Raw genomic sequence first — 17,448 nt, 5'->3', positions numbered from 1 at the left:
GAAACACATGCCAAAAGTTTGAAAACAGTGCTACAGAGAGTTTCATACCCACTTATATTGGAATTTAATATAAAATGAAAGTGGCATTGTAAGGCAGAAGAGTAAAGATAAATGGCATTAGGACATATGGCTATCCACTTGGAGAGAAAAATTGAATAATATTTCTATTGCAATGGCATATATAAAAATAATTTTAGATGGAAAGCAAATAGACACAATACAATGGGATACAATGCAACTATTAAAAAGTAAGACACAGACCTAGATCTGCTCAGGTGGCATCATAGCCATGATATACTGATAAACATAAAGCTAATGTTAGTCCAGTAAAACACAACTATTTATCTGAACATTATTCACATATCTATATAACAACATTTATACAGATCTGGAAATATATACATCAAATTATTTTGAGTAGTTCGGCTAGAAAAGGGGACCTGCAGAGAGAAAGTTGTTTTTATTTTTATACTCTTCTGTCTTGTTAAAAAATTTTAACGGCATTGTATTTTTATATAAATCAACACACTATCAAGTGATGATGATGCTAGGCAAATAGGCAGGACACAGGTCATAAGAAGCTTTATATGTCTTAAGGGCCTTTCCATTCATTCTTAGTTGATCAAACTCTAGGAAACGATTTTAAGCACAGGGAAGAAAAACGTTCTTGCATTTTATAAAGATTGTATTACTGGCAGTGTGGAGAATTAATTAGAAAAGTAGCAAGATTTGAAATAAAAAATGGTTAAAGAGGCTATTAATATATCTCTATATAAAAGCCTAAGCGACCATTAGGACTGGTCACTACAATGTTCACAGGAGGTGCCCCTGGTGGTCAGTACACTCCCACAGCAGGAGCGCTATTCAGCCAGAAGCCAGGCTCACAGCTGGCCAGCACAGCTGCAGTAGCAAAAGCCTTCCAACCTCCACAGCAGCGCTACAGAGCAGCAGTGGCAGCAGGCACCAAGGGGCCATGCTGAGCAGCAGCTGCACAGTGTTCGGCCCTGGCTTGGGCTCTTCTGCAGCTGCCTGACGCTTCATGCACTGCTACATCTCCCAAGGAGTACCAAATTGCAAGAGGGCACAGGCCAGGCTGAGGGACCCGACTGGTGCATGAATCCGTGCACCAGGCCTCTAGTCTACCAATAATTGAGAGCTTCTCATATGCTATGTGCAGCATCTAACTCAGCTTACTAAGCCTTAAAATCCCTTGTATTTGAACTATTACAATCTCCATTTCACATATGAAGAAGCAGGTTCAGAGGAGATCACAAACGTCCCCATTACACAGCTAGTCAATAAAACCTAGAATTTGAATTCAAACCCTGCTTAACTGCAAATGTACATAACATTCCAAAATGCTGCAATGGCCTGGATGAGTAATAATAAGCACCTCAATCAATGCAGAAAAGCTAGAATGGAGGGAAGAGATTCAATAGCTTTTTAGGAGGTAAAATGGTCAATAGCTGATGACTGGCTGGATGCAGAAGATGAAGAAGGCAGGGAGTTTAAACTGACACCCACTTTCAGGCTTGGGAAAATTTTCCAAATTTCCCATAATGTGATCATTTAACTTTTATCATGTTATCAATATATACTAATTCTTTTAAGGACTTTATGGACAGCTCATTAACAACTACATTTCTGTACCTACTTTTCAATTTAATCTTTCTGATGCAATACTACAGCTTCAATGTTTTCCCAGGTCTCTTGCAATGAATCTTTCATCATAAATGTCTATTCACTGCAAAATACTGGCAAACTATGAGAGGTTATGAAATCCTTCGTTGCTTTTCCATAAGACGCTTTATGATTTTTACCTGAGCTAACAGTGGGATATATCAAGAATATTGGAAACCCTTCTAGTTTTCTCTTATTGTAATCACAGAGAAAATGGAGGACTTGTATTCACAGAGAAAATGGAGGACTTGGAATATATACTATATATTATATATTATATATATGTTATATATAATATATATATATATACACACACAGCACACATCACTCACATGTATACACTTTTTAAAATTTCCTGTTTAAACTATACCTTAATGTATCTGTTTTTAATGATGAAGCAGGAGTGGGATCCATGATTTCTTCAGAGATTGCAGAAACCTCGTTAATTTCATATAAAATTTGCATGCAAATGGATATAAACACCTCTCTAAGGAGATTAGCGATAACTTTCATTAGATGTTCAAAGGGGACTAAGACCTAGAAAACGATTGAGTCACGTGGCCATTCCTTCAGGGAATCTGTCATCAATCAACCCACTGACTACATAACATATGTAGGAGATTTCAATAAGCAGAACACAGCAGTTCCCAGCAGCTGTTCACCATGGATACACAGGCCAGGCAGGAAGGCATGTCCAAATTCTTCTTTTGCCAAGTGACACCTATTTTTGCCATTTGTTAAGCTAATGGGGAGAAATCATCACCTAAATAATTAAATATAAAACCCTGCAAAGCTTTAGTTAACATGGCAGCGAAGGAAGGCTGATTCTGTATTTTTAAATGCTCATTTTAGGGAGTACGTCCTTGTTATTTTGAACAATTTTAATAAAGTAATTCTGAATCCCAAACTACTTCCAAGATTATACCAAGGAGCATCCTACAAATAGAGAACAAAAAAATTCATGGCACAACAGAGTATACATTAGCAAGTTAGTGAATGTAATCCCTCCTGTTATTTCAAAATCTATTCTACTACAACCTCGGATTCAAAAATTTTCATTTCCCCAGAACTTACTGACCTATTGATAGTAAGAATTTGGATATAGATAGATAGAAAGACTATATATACATTTGTGTGTGTATGTATATATCTCCAGTTACCATAACCTAACCACTGACTGAATTATAGTCTCAAAAACAAAAATATCACGTACTAGAATGGGTGAAATACTGTCGAATTCAGGAAGCTTTACACCAACAAAGATCTCATGAACAAAGAGAAATAGCCCACACAGTATAAAATAAAAAACTGCATAGAAAGAACTTTTTAAAAATAACTTCAAAGGTTGTCTGATAAATCACTGGCTATCACTGAGCAGATTTCACAAACCCTCTGAGTCCAGCATCTAAAACACTGAACCCACTGTTTATCCCGAAGGTCTAAACCCTCCCAGGGAAAAAAGACAAGGATACTTCTAATATAAATTTCCTTTAAAGAAGAAAGGCTGTGGAAACTGTCTCTCCTTGATTATGAATTTCACTATTTTCTTCTTTTAATTTCTTTTCCTCTGAACAGCTCTGAAGTGGCATTCAGCTTCCAGCTGGCACTGCCGATAAGCAGCCTTTCCAGGGACTGCAAGACCCTCCTGAGAAGGAAAGAGCCACCCTGATCTGCTGTCGGCTCCATACCTCAAATCTGCTAAACCATCGCACAGCCCCTGGCACTGAGTCACACCATTTCAGAGAAGGGGAAAGTCTCTGAGCCATAAGATCAGATGTATCTTCAGTTTTGCCCCAAACTTACAGCTTTAGAGAATATGAGAAGTAAACATGAATGGGAATCCACTCTGTTCTTCAGGATCCCAGCAATTAATCAGCTGAATGACTGCACATTGTAAGGCCACATTCTAGTTTTAAAATACACTTCCTTCTCTGCCCTCAATATAATTTGTAATTTAACCCCAGCCAAACATCTAAATAAAATACACACAGTATTTAAAATATATATATGCATATATATTACACACAGGAAGAATATTAAACATCCATGAAGTTATCTTAAAAGTGGAGGCAAGCCGAAACCGGTTTGGCTCAGTGGATAGAGCGTCGGCCTGCGGACTGAAGGGTCCCAGGTTCGATTCCGGTCAAGGGCATGTACCTGGGTTGTGGGCACATCCCCAGTGGGAGATGTGCAGGAGGCAGCTAATCGATGTTTCTCTCTCATCGATGTTTCTAACTCTCTATCTCTCTCCCTTCCTCTCTGTAAAAAATCAATAAAATATATTTAAAAAAAAGTGGAGGCAAGAAAATACAGAGAGGACAAAAGCCAACAAAGAAGCAAACAAACACTTAGGCAAGTAAAAAGTGAATACAGACTGAAGCTATATTTGATTCTCAGCATATTAGAATTTATAATGAGGAATATCATTTATGCAACCACTAAGAAAACCATGCATGATGATCATGTGGCTCATGATTAATATTTAAAGTATTATCTAAGGATCTATATTAAAACTAAGATAATGGTCTCAGCCATTATTAAGTAATTTGGAAGCATGTTCAAAACACAAATAGCTTGACATCTGACTGAATTATTATGGTAGGAAAGGTTGTAGATGTCTCCCATAGTTTTACAAGGGGTTATAACAAACATGAATTTTCATAGCAGCATCTTTCGCACCTGCAGAGATAAGTACAAATCCAAACTTTATAAAAAAAAATAGAGGGGGGTCCAAATTCTAGTTAATGTACTGGTATATTTAGGAAAAAAATAGATTTTAAAAATACAATTCAGGTCTGGATGCAAAAGCTACATTTACTAATAGAAAGAGAGAATGAGCCATAGCCGAGACCGGCTTGGCTCAGTGGATAGAGCGTCAGCCTGCGGACTGAAAGGTCCCGGGTTCGATTCCGGTCGGGGGCATGTACCTGAGTTGCGGGCACATCCCCAGTGGGAGATGTGCAGGAGGCAGCTGATCGATGTTTCTCTCTCATCGATGTTTCTAACTCTCTATCTCTCTCCCTTCCTCTCTGTAAAAAATCAATAAAATATATTAAAAAAAATAAAAAATAAAAAAAAAGAAAGAGAGAACGAGCCATTCCTTTCTTTTTTATTTTAAGTAAGGAAGATTAAGAGAACAGGAATGTGTTCAAATAAGGCTCTCTTCCATCTTGGTCAATTAAAAAGGTAAAACCAGGAAGGTGACTTTGTTCCCCAAGTATTTCTAGCCCCTTCTAAAAATAATGCTCCCCCGTCATCCTACAGATGGCTGGAATTTCCTTATCAGGACACAAAGTATTTCTTTCCCAAATCATAATAGATTATAATAGATTTTAATGAGGGAAGAAAGCGTAAGACACAAGAACAAGTAAGGAATGTATGCAGCTCTTTGGCCCCTTGAGTGTGTCTCTTCCACAAAATACCACGTGCAGGCGCACATGTACAGTGTGATTGCAACTTCGTGGCCACACTCAAGGGGCCAAAGAGCCGCATGTGGCTCGCAAGCCACAGTTTGCAGGCCATAGTCCTAGACTAAGATATCACTGAAAGTAGCAGGGGAGGAAAAGTAGAAACAACAAAATATGTATAATAATTTTGCTTTGTTTTAGGAGAGGAAGAGAGTCAAATGGGAAAATGTTTTTGTTTTCATCTTAAAGAAAGTAAGTTATAAACTCTGAAATCAGGAGTAATAACATTACAATGAGACAATGAAAGATTTGTAAATCCAATGTCTGCCACTTTAAGATACCAGATGAAGCTCAATGATGGGTGGCTTTCTAACTGGGCACTCCCCCTGAAGTACTGAAGAACATGAAATCAAGATCAACATTCCTTCAGTTGGTAGGTCACAGGCAGGAGCTTGACTGTGGTCAAATCAAGTCAAGTCCTGACAACAGTGAAGTTTAGTGAGACCTGGGCCTGGCTAGTATTCTGAATGAATACCACCAAGGAGGGCAGAGAGAAGGTTTGCCAATTTCAGTTAAATAAACTAAGGGTCAGAGAAGTGCATCATAGATTCCTTCTTCTATAAAGTGAGCGGAAGGTAGCTGGAAGGATTTAGTGAGGCAGCATATGTAAAAGCACCAATCCAATAATAGGTGCTCAAAAATGTACCTCTCCCAGAGAACCACAGAGCAGGAAGGAATTAAAAACAAAAAAGGAAACCCCGTTAGTCTTCAAGGAGATTATAATTCTACCAAGAAACAAAATGCACCTATAGGTAATCACACAGAATGGCCTAAAACTTAATAATAAAAAATGTTAAATACAAAAGTGGTAAACAGACCTGCAATTGACAAAGATCATTAGGACAATAATGTGCAGGCAAGGTTAAAGGTGGAGCCAGCCTGGACAGAGAGAAACTCTGTCATTTAAGAAACTCTTGCTACAATTTACATGAAAAAAATAAAGCCAGGACTTATTCCTAAATTAAGGCCACAGTGATAAGGACAGAGAGTAGAAACTAAAGAATTAAGAGGTAAAAGGAGCAGACTAGATGGTCAAACATAGAGCAAAGAGAGAGAAAAGACTCCAGCTGGCCACAGGGGACTAGTAAAGAAGGCCATTCGCAGGGACAAGGAGCCCAGGGAGAGGAGGCTGAGAAGCTGAGTCTGGTTTGGATGCTCTGAGTGTTAAGAGCTATGTGGCATCCAGGTGAGGAGGAAGACCAAGAGAAAGATCAGGAGGATAGGAACGGTGTGTCTGGGTGGAATGGAAGTTAAGGAGGTAGAGGAGACAGCCAGAGAGCCATGCAGAAAAGGGCCCTACGATTAAATCAGAGCCAATGTGAAGGACTTTCAGAAGAGCATGGCAAGGGGTGGCTAGGTAGAAGCAAAATCAGAAGCTTATTCTGACAGAGTTCTGGAATGGAGTGAGAGTAAGATGCAGCCTAATAGGCTTTGAAATCATGGAGTCACTTCCATGGGCGCAGTTTCAGGGAATGGTGGGAGAAAAGGCCGGGTTGTAGCAGTTGGAGTAGGAAAAGGTTAGAAAAATAAAGAAAAGAGAAAAACAAAATGCAGCCTAAAATTTCAAGAAGCTGGACTGGAGTAAGGAGATGAGTTAGAGAGGAAAATGCAGAATAAAGGGGCAGTATTTTTTTTCTTAAAGATGGAATAGACTTAAGCATGTTTTCTAAATGGAAAGGCTCAGAAGAGAAGCAGAGTTAACTTACAATCCGGACATGAGATTACTGATGACTGAGATCTCTAGACAAGAAGAAATGGGAACAATCCAGAGCACAGGTAAAGAGATGAGGACAGGTGGAGGGCACTACTTCTAGTACAACAGGGATGGGTGAGGGGAAGTGTGGTGAGTGAGTTTTGCAGGAAGAGGTTCTCACCTAATCCATTAAGGGAGTGACAGGAGTGAATAACTACCTTCTGCTGGGAGTGAAAGAAATGGCTTAGAGAACTGCCCTCCTAGGAAACAGGGAACACGCAGCCTGGCCAGCCAGAAGGATGACCGGGAACTGCCCAGCTTGGCAGAAAATGTGTAAGGCTCTGGAGGGTCTTCTCCAGCAGTGTGTGGTGGCCTCAGTACAGGAGTTTAAAGCAAACAAGGTTCACCCAGAGCTAACGTTTAGGCAGGCACATATTAGGAAAAGATGACAGGAGAACAAAGGAGTTGAAAATCCTGACAAAAGAATGGCTGAAATGAGAGAACTGGGGGGCTTAGACTGGCTAGGGCAGATGTGAAGTGAGAAGGGAGAAAAAGGAAGAATTTAACAACTACAAGTGTTAATTAAAAGAAAAACTGGTGCCATGGAATGACAATTGACAAGATTAGATGATGAAATCTAAAGTTCAATATTACGGAAGAGGTTCAATTTTGACTTATACAAGTGAGGCCATGGAGCAGATGGACTGAATTGAAAGGAAGTTCAGGTCCCTGGTGGAGGCACTCAAGGCACTAGGGAGTCAGGTACTCAAGGCACTATATGACCAATGGAATGTCCAAGGATGAAGAACAGGATAGGGCGCATGAGGAAGGTGGCAGGAAAGAGGAAAATCACAGGAGGGTAGTTGTGTGAGCGCGCACGCGCGCACACACACACACACACACACACACACACACACATACACACACACACACACACGTAAGTAACAAAAATGGAAAAAGTTGTGATGAGATGGCATAAACCTCAGTGGGGAGGGTGCTGAGTGTGGCCGTGAAAGGAAAGCTACTAAAATGCTAGGCCTGCAAGCCATATAAGGCCAATGAAATCATTTGGTCTGGCCCTGCCAAGGCATTAGGGTGAGCTAATTAAATGTTTGACCAAATATAGCAGGCTAATTTTTAAGCTGATAATTTTGTATGGCCCACAAATGATCTTATAAATACCCAAATGGCCCTTGGCAGAGAAAAAGTTTCCCATCCCTGCTTAGAGGATGGAGAAGCGGGTCTGGTAGAGGGGACAGTGGACTCTCAGGCAGCAAAGGGGGTGGAAAGGAGCAGGTGTGCACTCTGGCTGGAGAAAGGAAGGACCAATATGTTGAGCTGTTGAGGGCACTGCATTTGTTTAGCTACTGTTGCCTTCCCAGGGTGAAGGACATCAATGACCAGGTGGGGTGGGATTGCAGAAGTCACAGGAGAATAACAGGAGGAAGAGGTTCCATGAGCGGTCACTCAGGCCAAGGGCAGAGACAGACCAGCACCACCAATGGAAAGGGGATGACACTTGTGGGTCAGCAGAATAGTGGCCCCCAAAATGTCCATGTCCTAATCCCTGAGCCTGTGAATATTTTCTCTCATGAAAAAAAGAATTGTGCAGATGTGATTAAGAAAAGAATCTCGAGATGGAGAGGCCACCTTAGCTTCTGTACCCAATGTCATCACAAGGGTTCCTCTAAATGGGAGGCGGAAGGATCAGAAAGAGAGACGAGATGATAAAAACTGAAGTTGGAGTGATGTGGGCCAAAGAACATAGGTGGCCCTAGAAGCAAGAAAAGGCAAGGAAACAGATTCTTGCCTACAGCCTGCAGAAGGAACACAGCCTTCCTGACCCTAATCTCATCAAGTGACAACAAGGTGGGGTAGCAGGGACCTGATCCAAGCAGGACTTACAGTTCTTAAAACCTTCTACCACAGTTGACCTCTACCCTGCCCTCAACTCTACACAGAAGCCCTGAGGAAGTTCTTAAGCTACAGATTTCCAGGATCTACCTCTGAGGTTCCAATCTGGTAGGTCTCAGCAATACCCACACATCTGCGTTTTCCAACGTTCCACAATGCTATGTGACATGGAGAGGAAAGTTAGCATTTTTTCTATGTGAGGTGCCTGCACTTGGTTTCGTTTTCCCTGTTTGTGCCACCTCTTCTCCCTATTCTATTACATGTCCAGGATTACAATTATTAGGCTTTCACAGAACAAAAAGTACTAGATGTAACTCAACAGGTATCATGGAAAGTAAAGCAAATAAAAAGTATTAGCTTCTCATTGCTAGCTAAAGTGCAATAATATAATGATGCAAATCTGACATAATTTTTAAATATAAATTGTCTTTTTTTTAAAGGATTCAAAATTTTTATACAGGATTGGAAATTCCTAAATAAAGACTTTCAACAAAATTATGTAATAACCTCTGAGTTTTGGTGGAAGGGAAAGGGAAAAACAGTCTGCTATCAATTACAGTTCCCTTGCCTTTTTTTTTAGGAGTCTTAGAAGTCACTAATTATAATATATTAAATATCTATGTCATGGCTTTGTGGAAAAAGTCACTATGTTGTGGACTGTGTTATCCATTTTAAAAATTATTCATTAAAATATTTATTGAGTACATATTTTTACCATGTACTAGGCATTGTGCAAAACTTTGGAAATTCAGAGATATATTAGACAAAGTCTCTCTATCCTAATGAAGGAGGAATAGAGATAGAAAATTATCATCCAGGTAATGATTGAATTGTATATAGAATTCTGAGGCCAGAGAATGCTTCCCTGACATCTTGGGGGTGGTGGTGGTAGTAGTTGTTCAGTAAAGCTTCTTAGAGGAAGGACAGATGAATCTTGAATGATAGGAACGGATTAGCTCAGTGAAGATGGTAAGCAGAGGGACTGGGAGTAGAGGGGAGGAAAGGAGAGAGCTGCAAGCGCACTAGAAAGCTGTGTGCTGAGATAATAAAGCTTATTCTGGACATTGCTAGTATTGTTCATCAGGTAACAGACTTACATACTATAAATTAAATTGTCCCGGAAATACTGAAAACACAAACTGTGAAGAACAGAGCAACAGAAGGTTGAGTATCTAGATAAAGATGATCCCTTGAAGCTGCACGCCCCCTGTGCCAGTACTCACTTCGTCAAATTCCGGGCATCTTCAGTCAGGTAGGACATGATGTAGGTGTCTCACTGTCTCCTCTAACATGTTGCCTGACCTACCACCTCCAAGCAACATATCAAAACAGATCCCTGTAGCTTGATTCTTGGGTGAAAGTGCAAGTAATATCAACTAATAAAAAGAAAGACTAACACTTACTGAGGGTTTACCTTGTGCATGTTGCATCCCACGTCCTTTACATGTACAATTTATTTAATCCTTCAACAACCCAAGGAGGTGGGTATGGAACTTTCCCCACTTTATGGATGAGGAAACTGAGCACGGAGAAGCTGACTGGCTTGTCCAAGGACTGGGAGCTGGTAGGTGATGGCACCCAGGAGCCCAGCTCTGCAGCACACACTGTGAAACACTAAGGCTATTAGCTTCGTTTTGCCACCTACAAATCTGATAAGTTGGTGTACTCTCTAGGCTAGGGGTGGGCAAACTTTTTGACTCGAGAGCCACAATGGGTTCTTAAACTGGACCGGAGGGCCGGAACAAAAGCATGGATGGAGTATTTGTGCGAACTAATATAAATTCAAAGTAAACATCATTACATAAAAGGGTACGGTCTTGTTTTTTTTTAGTTTTATTCATTTCAAACGGGCCTGATTGGACCCGCAGGCCATAGTTTGCCCACAGCTGCTCTAGGCAAACAGTTTAATTCCAATTAATTCGTGTAAGTGTTGATTCCTTATAAAAATATAAGACCTTCAGTAGTTCACCTGGGAAAACAGTTCAACGGGTGCTGCTACAGCCTTCTGTTCTTTCAAGTACTGGCCCCAAGACCACGTGTCCTGTGCAGCCGATGAAGGGACTGGGAAAAAACAAAAACAAAAAACAATGACTTTTCTTGAAACAATTAGTGACAGAAGAATAATGAAATTTGAAGATAAACCCAAGAAGCAGGCAAATTAATTAAACTGGTAATCACAAGACCCAGCAACCAAAAAGAACCTTCTCTCTCATTTTCTGTGAGCATTGAGCAAAGTCATCTAACTATCCCATATGCAGCTTTTCCTGTTTTAGAACAGGCTTATGAATATAGCCTACCCCAAGGAGACTGGTGGGGAACACTTTACACAGGGACCCTCTTACTCTTCATGAAAGAGTGAACAGGTACAGGTTGTCTACAAGATGATTTGGTTAATTTTAAGATGAATGATTTGAGAACTTCTTTTATCATCTCCTTTAACTTTACCTCTTTTTTGGTGTGAATGCCAATTAGTGGGACCTGTCAGAAGGCAATGTGGAATATATGTCAAAAGCCTTACAAATTATTCATAACTTGGAACCAGCAATTCTTCTAGGTATTTGTCTTAATACAATTACAGTGGATGTGTCCAAGGGACAAACACAAAAGTTTTTATCCTAGAGCTCTTTATAATAATGAGAAACAAACTAAAGGCCCACTAAGAGGGGGTTATTAAATGCATGCATAGACATGTTATTTTAGGAACTGGCTGTAAAGTTACATTATAGCACACTGTTAATGGCAGAGGAAGGCTATGTAAGTGGGGGCAGGGAGCAATTTTAGAAAACAAAATGACCCTTTTGCATAAAATATGTAGTGGAAATAGAAAGAGTACAATTATATAAATCTAAATCTTAAATGAAGTCATCTTTATGTACCAGGTTTATAAAAAATGTCTTTCTAATTTTCTTTGTCTTTCCGCTTTTCAAATTTTCTAGATTAATACCTATCCTTTGTAATTCAATAACATATCATCTTTAAATAATAAAAATTGGGCAAAAGGACTAATAATTGTTTTAAGTTTATAATCTATGCCCCAGTAACTCCTCCTCTAAGATTATTACATGCTAAGAAAGTAGTCATGATAAAACTTAATAGTAAAATGTACATATAATTATTATAGTAAAAATGCAAAAAAAATTAATATGGGAGAAAGGTTAAATAAACTATGGTACATATATGTATAATTATGAAGTTACAAACATGCATATTTTCAAATAAAATATCTTGATAAATTTTTGTGATGAGTAAAAATCAAAGGACACATAATAGTATATATAATATGATCTTAAATTTAAAATAAAAATTACATATATTATTAAAACATTCACTTATCCAACATATTTATAAAGAACCTTCTTTGTGCAAGGTACTATGCATATACGTGTGTCCACACATACAAGCACATGCATAGGAAAGCAGTTGGAACAAAACAGCAAAATATTGGCAATGGCTATACATGGGTGGTGAGATTAATGTAAATATTCTTTTCTTATTTGTTACCTATACAGTTTTAAAATTCTCTACAAGTATTATTAATTAGCCTTCCCTCCACACTGTGTACTCACACACTCACATACATACACATACACGCATCCTTGGAGAAGACTGATCAACATTTTTAACATTTATCTTTCTGGAAAATGCTCCAGAAGAAGGTACAGAAGGTAAAGGTCCAAATTTCATGAGCACTGGTGGTGACAGGTAGGAAGATACACCTCTAAGTCAAACATCTGAAACCTCTCAAGACAATAAAGCAACTTGATGGAATACCAAACATAAAAATCTACCAAGTTGTCCATAAAAAATTCAGGTAGCATTTTAATCATTCAAAAAATATTTTCTGAGCTCCTCTTAATGTGCCAAGAAGTGTGCTGCCTGCTGGATTAAAAATATAACCCAGTCCCTGGTCTAATGGATGAAAAATAAATAAATTTTCCTTTGGTATCCATACATATCACTGACAAAAAAAGAGACTATTTTATGTTCAGTTAATAAAGAAAAAATAACTTCAACATACACATTTAAAATAGATACAACAGAGCATGCACAGTAACATAACATTTACTCTATTTCAATCAACACACTAACTTATTACTGCAAAGCAATTGCACTTAATAAAGCATGAGAATTTTAAAAGAGTTTTAATTATCAAGTACGCTGACAGAATTGTCATCCATGGTTTTTCTTGTTTTGTTTGAAAACAGTGAGATATCATTGTGTGATTTCCATCAGAGCTCAGTCTGTTGGCCATTATACCACTTAAGGGTTTGCTGCTATTTCTACCACAACATGAGATATTTTATTTTCCTAAACAGAGAAAGCAATTTGACAAACTCCGAAGATGATCTGGTAAGATTGTTCAACATTCTTATTTTCACATAGACATTTTACTACATTACAATTATATGCTGTGCAAAAACATTATAGCAGTGACGGCTCTAAAGCAAATATAGATATCTCATTTTCTACCACAGCTGTGTTCTTTATAAGATTGTGGTAATTTCTCAACTTAATCATATTTTCAATTGTCATATATTATCATTTCACCAGAAGTAAATCAAATCTTAGACTTTCTTTTATTATCACATAAGTGATAATAACATAATATCAAACGATAAAAGCTTTCAATGAATTAATTATTTTTGTGAAGCAAGAGAACTACTGAGCAATATAGTGCCTGCAAATACCAGGTCGCCTGCACCTTTACTTGGACTGATTCGAAAGCGTTCTGTCATCCCTTTCATCTCTTTTCACCTTGTTCATTCTTTTTTTCACAGGGATTACATGACCTGAAACTAGCACTGGCTGAGAGGAGCCAGTTTGCATACTTAGAATTAGAATGTAAGATTCTAAAAAGAAAAGATTTTGGCCTTCTTCATCATTATGTCTCTGGAGCTATAATCATGCTTGGCATAAATATTTGCTTAATGAATTAAAGGGAAGGCAGGCAGAATAGTACTTTTGGCTTTCATGGGGGACATCTGTAATAGTGTCAACTAACTAAATAATTAATTATAAATAAATAAATAAAATGAATTCAAAGATATTTATTTTGAGCAACTCATTTCTCAATTTTCTGGAGGGAAGAAACCAATTATGCGACAGCACTGCTTCAGGTAGCAAACTTACTTTACTTTTTATGCAGTATTCTCAGACATACTAAAAATATGACCTTCATTTTATATAATACTAGAGGCCCTGTGCATGAGATTCATGCACTGGGGGCGTTGGGGGATCACTCAGCCCGGCCTGTGCCCTCTCAAAGTCCAGGACCCCCCAGAGGATGTCCACATGCCTGCATAGGCCCCCTCCCTCGGGGGCCTAAGCCAGCACTCAGACATCCCTCTTGCAGCCCAGGCTCTCATAGTCCAGGACCCCTCACTCCTTACCGCCCGCCTGCAACGAAGGCAGGAGAGGTTCCCACTACCACTGCTACGCTCGCCAGTCATGAGCTTGGCTTCTGGCTGAACGCCACTCTCCCTGTGGGAGCGCACTGATCACCAGGGGGCAGCTCCTGTGTTCAGCGTCTGCCCCCGGTGGTCGTAGTGACCAGTTGTTCTGCCGTTTGGTCAATTTGCATATTACACTTTTATTATATAGGACTAGAGGTCTGGTGCATGAAATTCATGTATGGGGTGTGGGGGGTCCCTCAGCCTGGCCTGTACCCTCTCACAATCTGGGACCGCTGGCTCCTAACTTATTAGCTGCCTGCCTGTCTGATCGCCCCTAACCACTCTGCCTGCCTCCCTGATCACCCCTAACCGCTCACCTGCTTGCCTCATCGCCCCTAATCACCTCTGCCTCGGCCCCCACCGTCACAGCTTCATCCGGAAGGACATCCGGAATGACGTCCAGAGGTCATTTGGCTGTCCGATCTAATTAGCATATTATGCTTTTATTATCATAGATTGGATATACATACTGTTTTATAAATCCCAAACTTCTTTGGCCATAGTAAAATGTTACAATTATTACTCTTCTTCCAAACATATGTAATACTTTCAACAATAAAGATTTGTAAATAAAAGAAAAAATGGGCATAGCCCTTTTAATGTTCAGTTTATTACTTACATAAATAGCAAAAGACAAAAGCAGTTAAAGGGGCCAGTCCCCTGTGTCCATTGCACAAGGTGACACTGAAACAAAAGGTACCATCTACTGCAATGTGGATGTCAGCTCAGCTACCCTGTTCCTGAGGAGCCAATTTCCAGCTGTAGCAATGTTGTTTTATAGCCTACAGTAGCACTCAAAGGGGATGGAGAGAGAGGGTGAAGTGAAATGCCTCAATCTCATTGCCAGGAGGCAACAAGAAACTGTCTCAGGATAAACTCCTGGGGGAGGCCTGCAGGCAAATGAAAAATGACCTGTAGCAGCTCCTCAGGAGCCTCCAAGTTGTCATGTTCCAGGAGGATCACAGGGCATTCTGTTAAGACTTAGATCACCTGCAGGGAGGCCTTGTCTACCTGACCTAATTAGATAGGTGCAACGTTACAGGAACCATGCTAGAGCCATTCCCCTACAAAAAAAAATGGATGGATTTGGCTTTTACAAAATAGAGAGAGATGCAACACCTTCCCCATGTGGAAATAGGCAGGACCATGTCTTTTTTTTCTTTGAGCAGTATGAGGTAGTGTGTGTGTGTGTGTGTGTGTGTGTGTGTGTGTGTGTGTTTCCTTTCTTCTAAAAGCAAGAAAGAATCCCTCCACTGGTCTGCAGGCCTGAGGTGTTTGGTTTACTTAGCTGCAGCCAAATTTGCAGATCAGCAAATACTGTAACTTCTTTCACAAAAAGTAGCAATTTGTGCCTGGTGAAATGACAAGCTGACACATTTTTACCACTCACTGAATTTTGCTTTGTTCTTGTACACACACCTTGAGATTTGTTAGGCTATTCATCAGACTAGCAAGAGCAAAGGCTAGAAATTGAAAGCAAAGAACACAGAAGAAAATGTGCTGAAGACGGCCAAAGTAAAATGTCAAAAAGCAAGATGGTAGAAGCCAAACTCATTGACCAAAGCAACATTATGAGATGACTAGTGGCCCAGTGCACAAAATTCGCGCATGGGGGAGGGTGTGTTCTTCAGCCTGGCCTGCACCCTCTCCAATTTGGGACCAATGGAAGGATATCCTACTGCCAGTTTACAGGGATCGGGCCTAAACCAGCAGTTGGACATCCCTCTCGCAATCTGGGACTGTTGGCTCCTAACCACTCACCTGCCTGCCTGCCTGCTTGATTGCCTTTAACCACTCTGCCTGCTGGCCTGTTTGCCCCCAACTTCCCCTCCTTCTGGCCTGCTTGCCCCTACCTTCCCTCCCCACTGGCCTGCTCATCCCCAACTGTTCCCCTGGTGGCCTGCTCACTCGAAACTGCCCCCCCTGCTGTTCTGATCACCTCAAACTGACCCCCACTGATGGCCTGCTTGTCCCCAACTGCCCCCCCTGCTGGTCTGCTTACCCCCAATGGTCCCGCCCCCCACCAGCCTGATCACCCACAACTGCCCTCCCCTCTTGGCCTCTAACCGCCTCTACCGCGGCCCCGCCACCATGGCCTTGTCCAAAAGAACATCTGGAAGGTCTCTTGGAAGGTCTCCCAGTCTAATTAGCATATTATTCTTTTATTAGTATAGATATATTTGTCTGTAAATATGATTATGATTATAGGTATGAGTAGGACCAGATAAAATTTTATAGAATGGGCCTTTTATTACAGATGGTTTCCCATGTATGCATTTTTTCTAAAGAGGTAAAAATTACTTTAAAAAATGTTTCAGGAAGACTTTGAGAAATTTACAGTATCTGCTTTTCTTCCAAGAAAGTTGTCACTTTTATGCCAGAGTGCGAATTATTTGTATGCTTTGTATGTCAGCATTGGGCCACTGTGACTGGGGGGCACTTAGCTAGACTTGAGAGTAATTATCTAGCTCACTGGCTGGGAGGAAGGGTGTGTGGCAGAGGAGATAAATACTCGGTTCTGGATTATTCATAGATTGCTGACTTTCTGGATTGATGGTCCAAGCCCCTCCTTTTATTGATGTCCACCTTCTATTGACAGACATCTACCCTGGGAGAGACATGAGATGAAACTCTCTTTCTTTTCATTGTAAAAAGCATTTGAATACCTAAGGTGTGATAAGGCCACCCAGCCATCCACAGTCAAGGTATACATTTTCATGGAGGATGTTCCACTCTTGAATAAATTAAAACAATTTTTTTCTTTTAATTTAAACTTTCTTCTATAACTGTTTTCTTGTTACTTAAAAGCTAGTTTTTTGAAACTACTTCCAAAGCTTTTCAAGCTGTATATGTCCTTGGAATGAATTTATAAATAAGAATGGAGCCTGGCCAGTGTGACTCAGTCATTTAGAATCGGCCTATGAACCAGGAAGTCACCATTTGATTCCAGGTCAGGCCACATGCCTAGGTTGTGGGCTTGATCCCAAGTACGGGGCATGTAGGAGGCAGCCGATCAATGATTCTCTCTCATCATTGATGTTTATATCTCTCTCCCTCTCCCTTCCTCTCTGAATCAGTAAGAATATATTTTAGAGAAAGAGAGAGAAAGGGGGGGGGAGAGTATATATGTTTGTAAATAAGAAAACATGTATTTGATGCTCTTAGAAAGTCTTATTTTCTTTCATTAAAACTTGTGCAGTATAGGGAACTCCATAGTTTGTCTTAATTTGAAGAAAATTAA

At 40.0% G+C, this 17,448-nt stretch overlaps 1 protein-coding gene across 1 annotated transcript in view; it reads right to left on the bottom strand.

Annotated features, from left to right (window-relative positions):
• L3MBTL4 (l(3)mbt-like 4 (Drosophila)) overlaps positions 1 to 17,448 on the bottom strand; it is a 303,733-nt gene that overhangs the window by 235,776 nt on the left and 50,509 nt on the right. Inside the window, exon 4 of the mRNA XM_006761933.2 lies at positions 10,724 to 10,815. Within this exon, the coding sequence (XP_006761996.2) occupies positions 10,724 to 10,815 (92 nt within the window). The remainder of the gene's footprint in view (positions 1 to 10,723; positions 10,816 to 17,448) is intronic.

The sequence above is a fragment of the Myotis davidii genome, unplaced genomic scaffold (genome assembly GCF_000327345.1).
Source record: "Myotis davidii unplaced genomic scaffold, ASM32734v1 scaffold96, whole genome shotgun sequence".
Classification (NCBI taxonomy): Eukaryota; Metazoa; Chordata; class Mammalia; order Chiroptera; family Vespertilionidae; genus Myotis; species Myotis davidii.
Note: the sequence above shows the minus strand (reverse complement) of the source record. Positions and strands in the feature narration are given on the sequence as shown.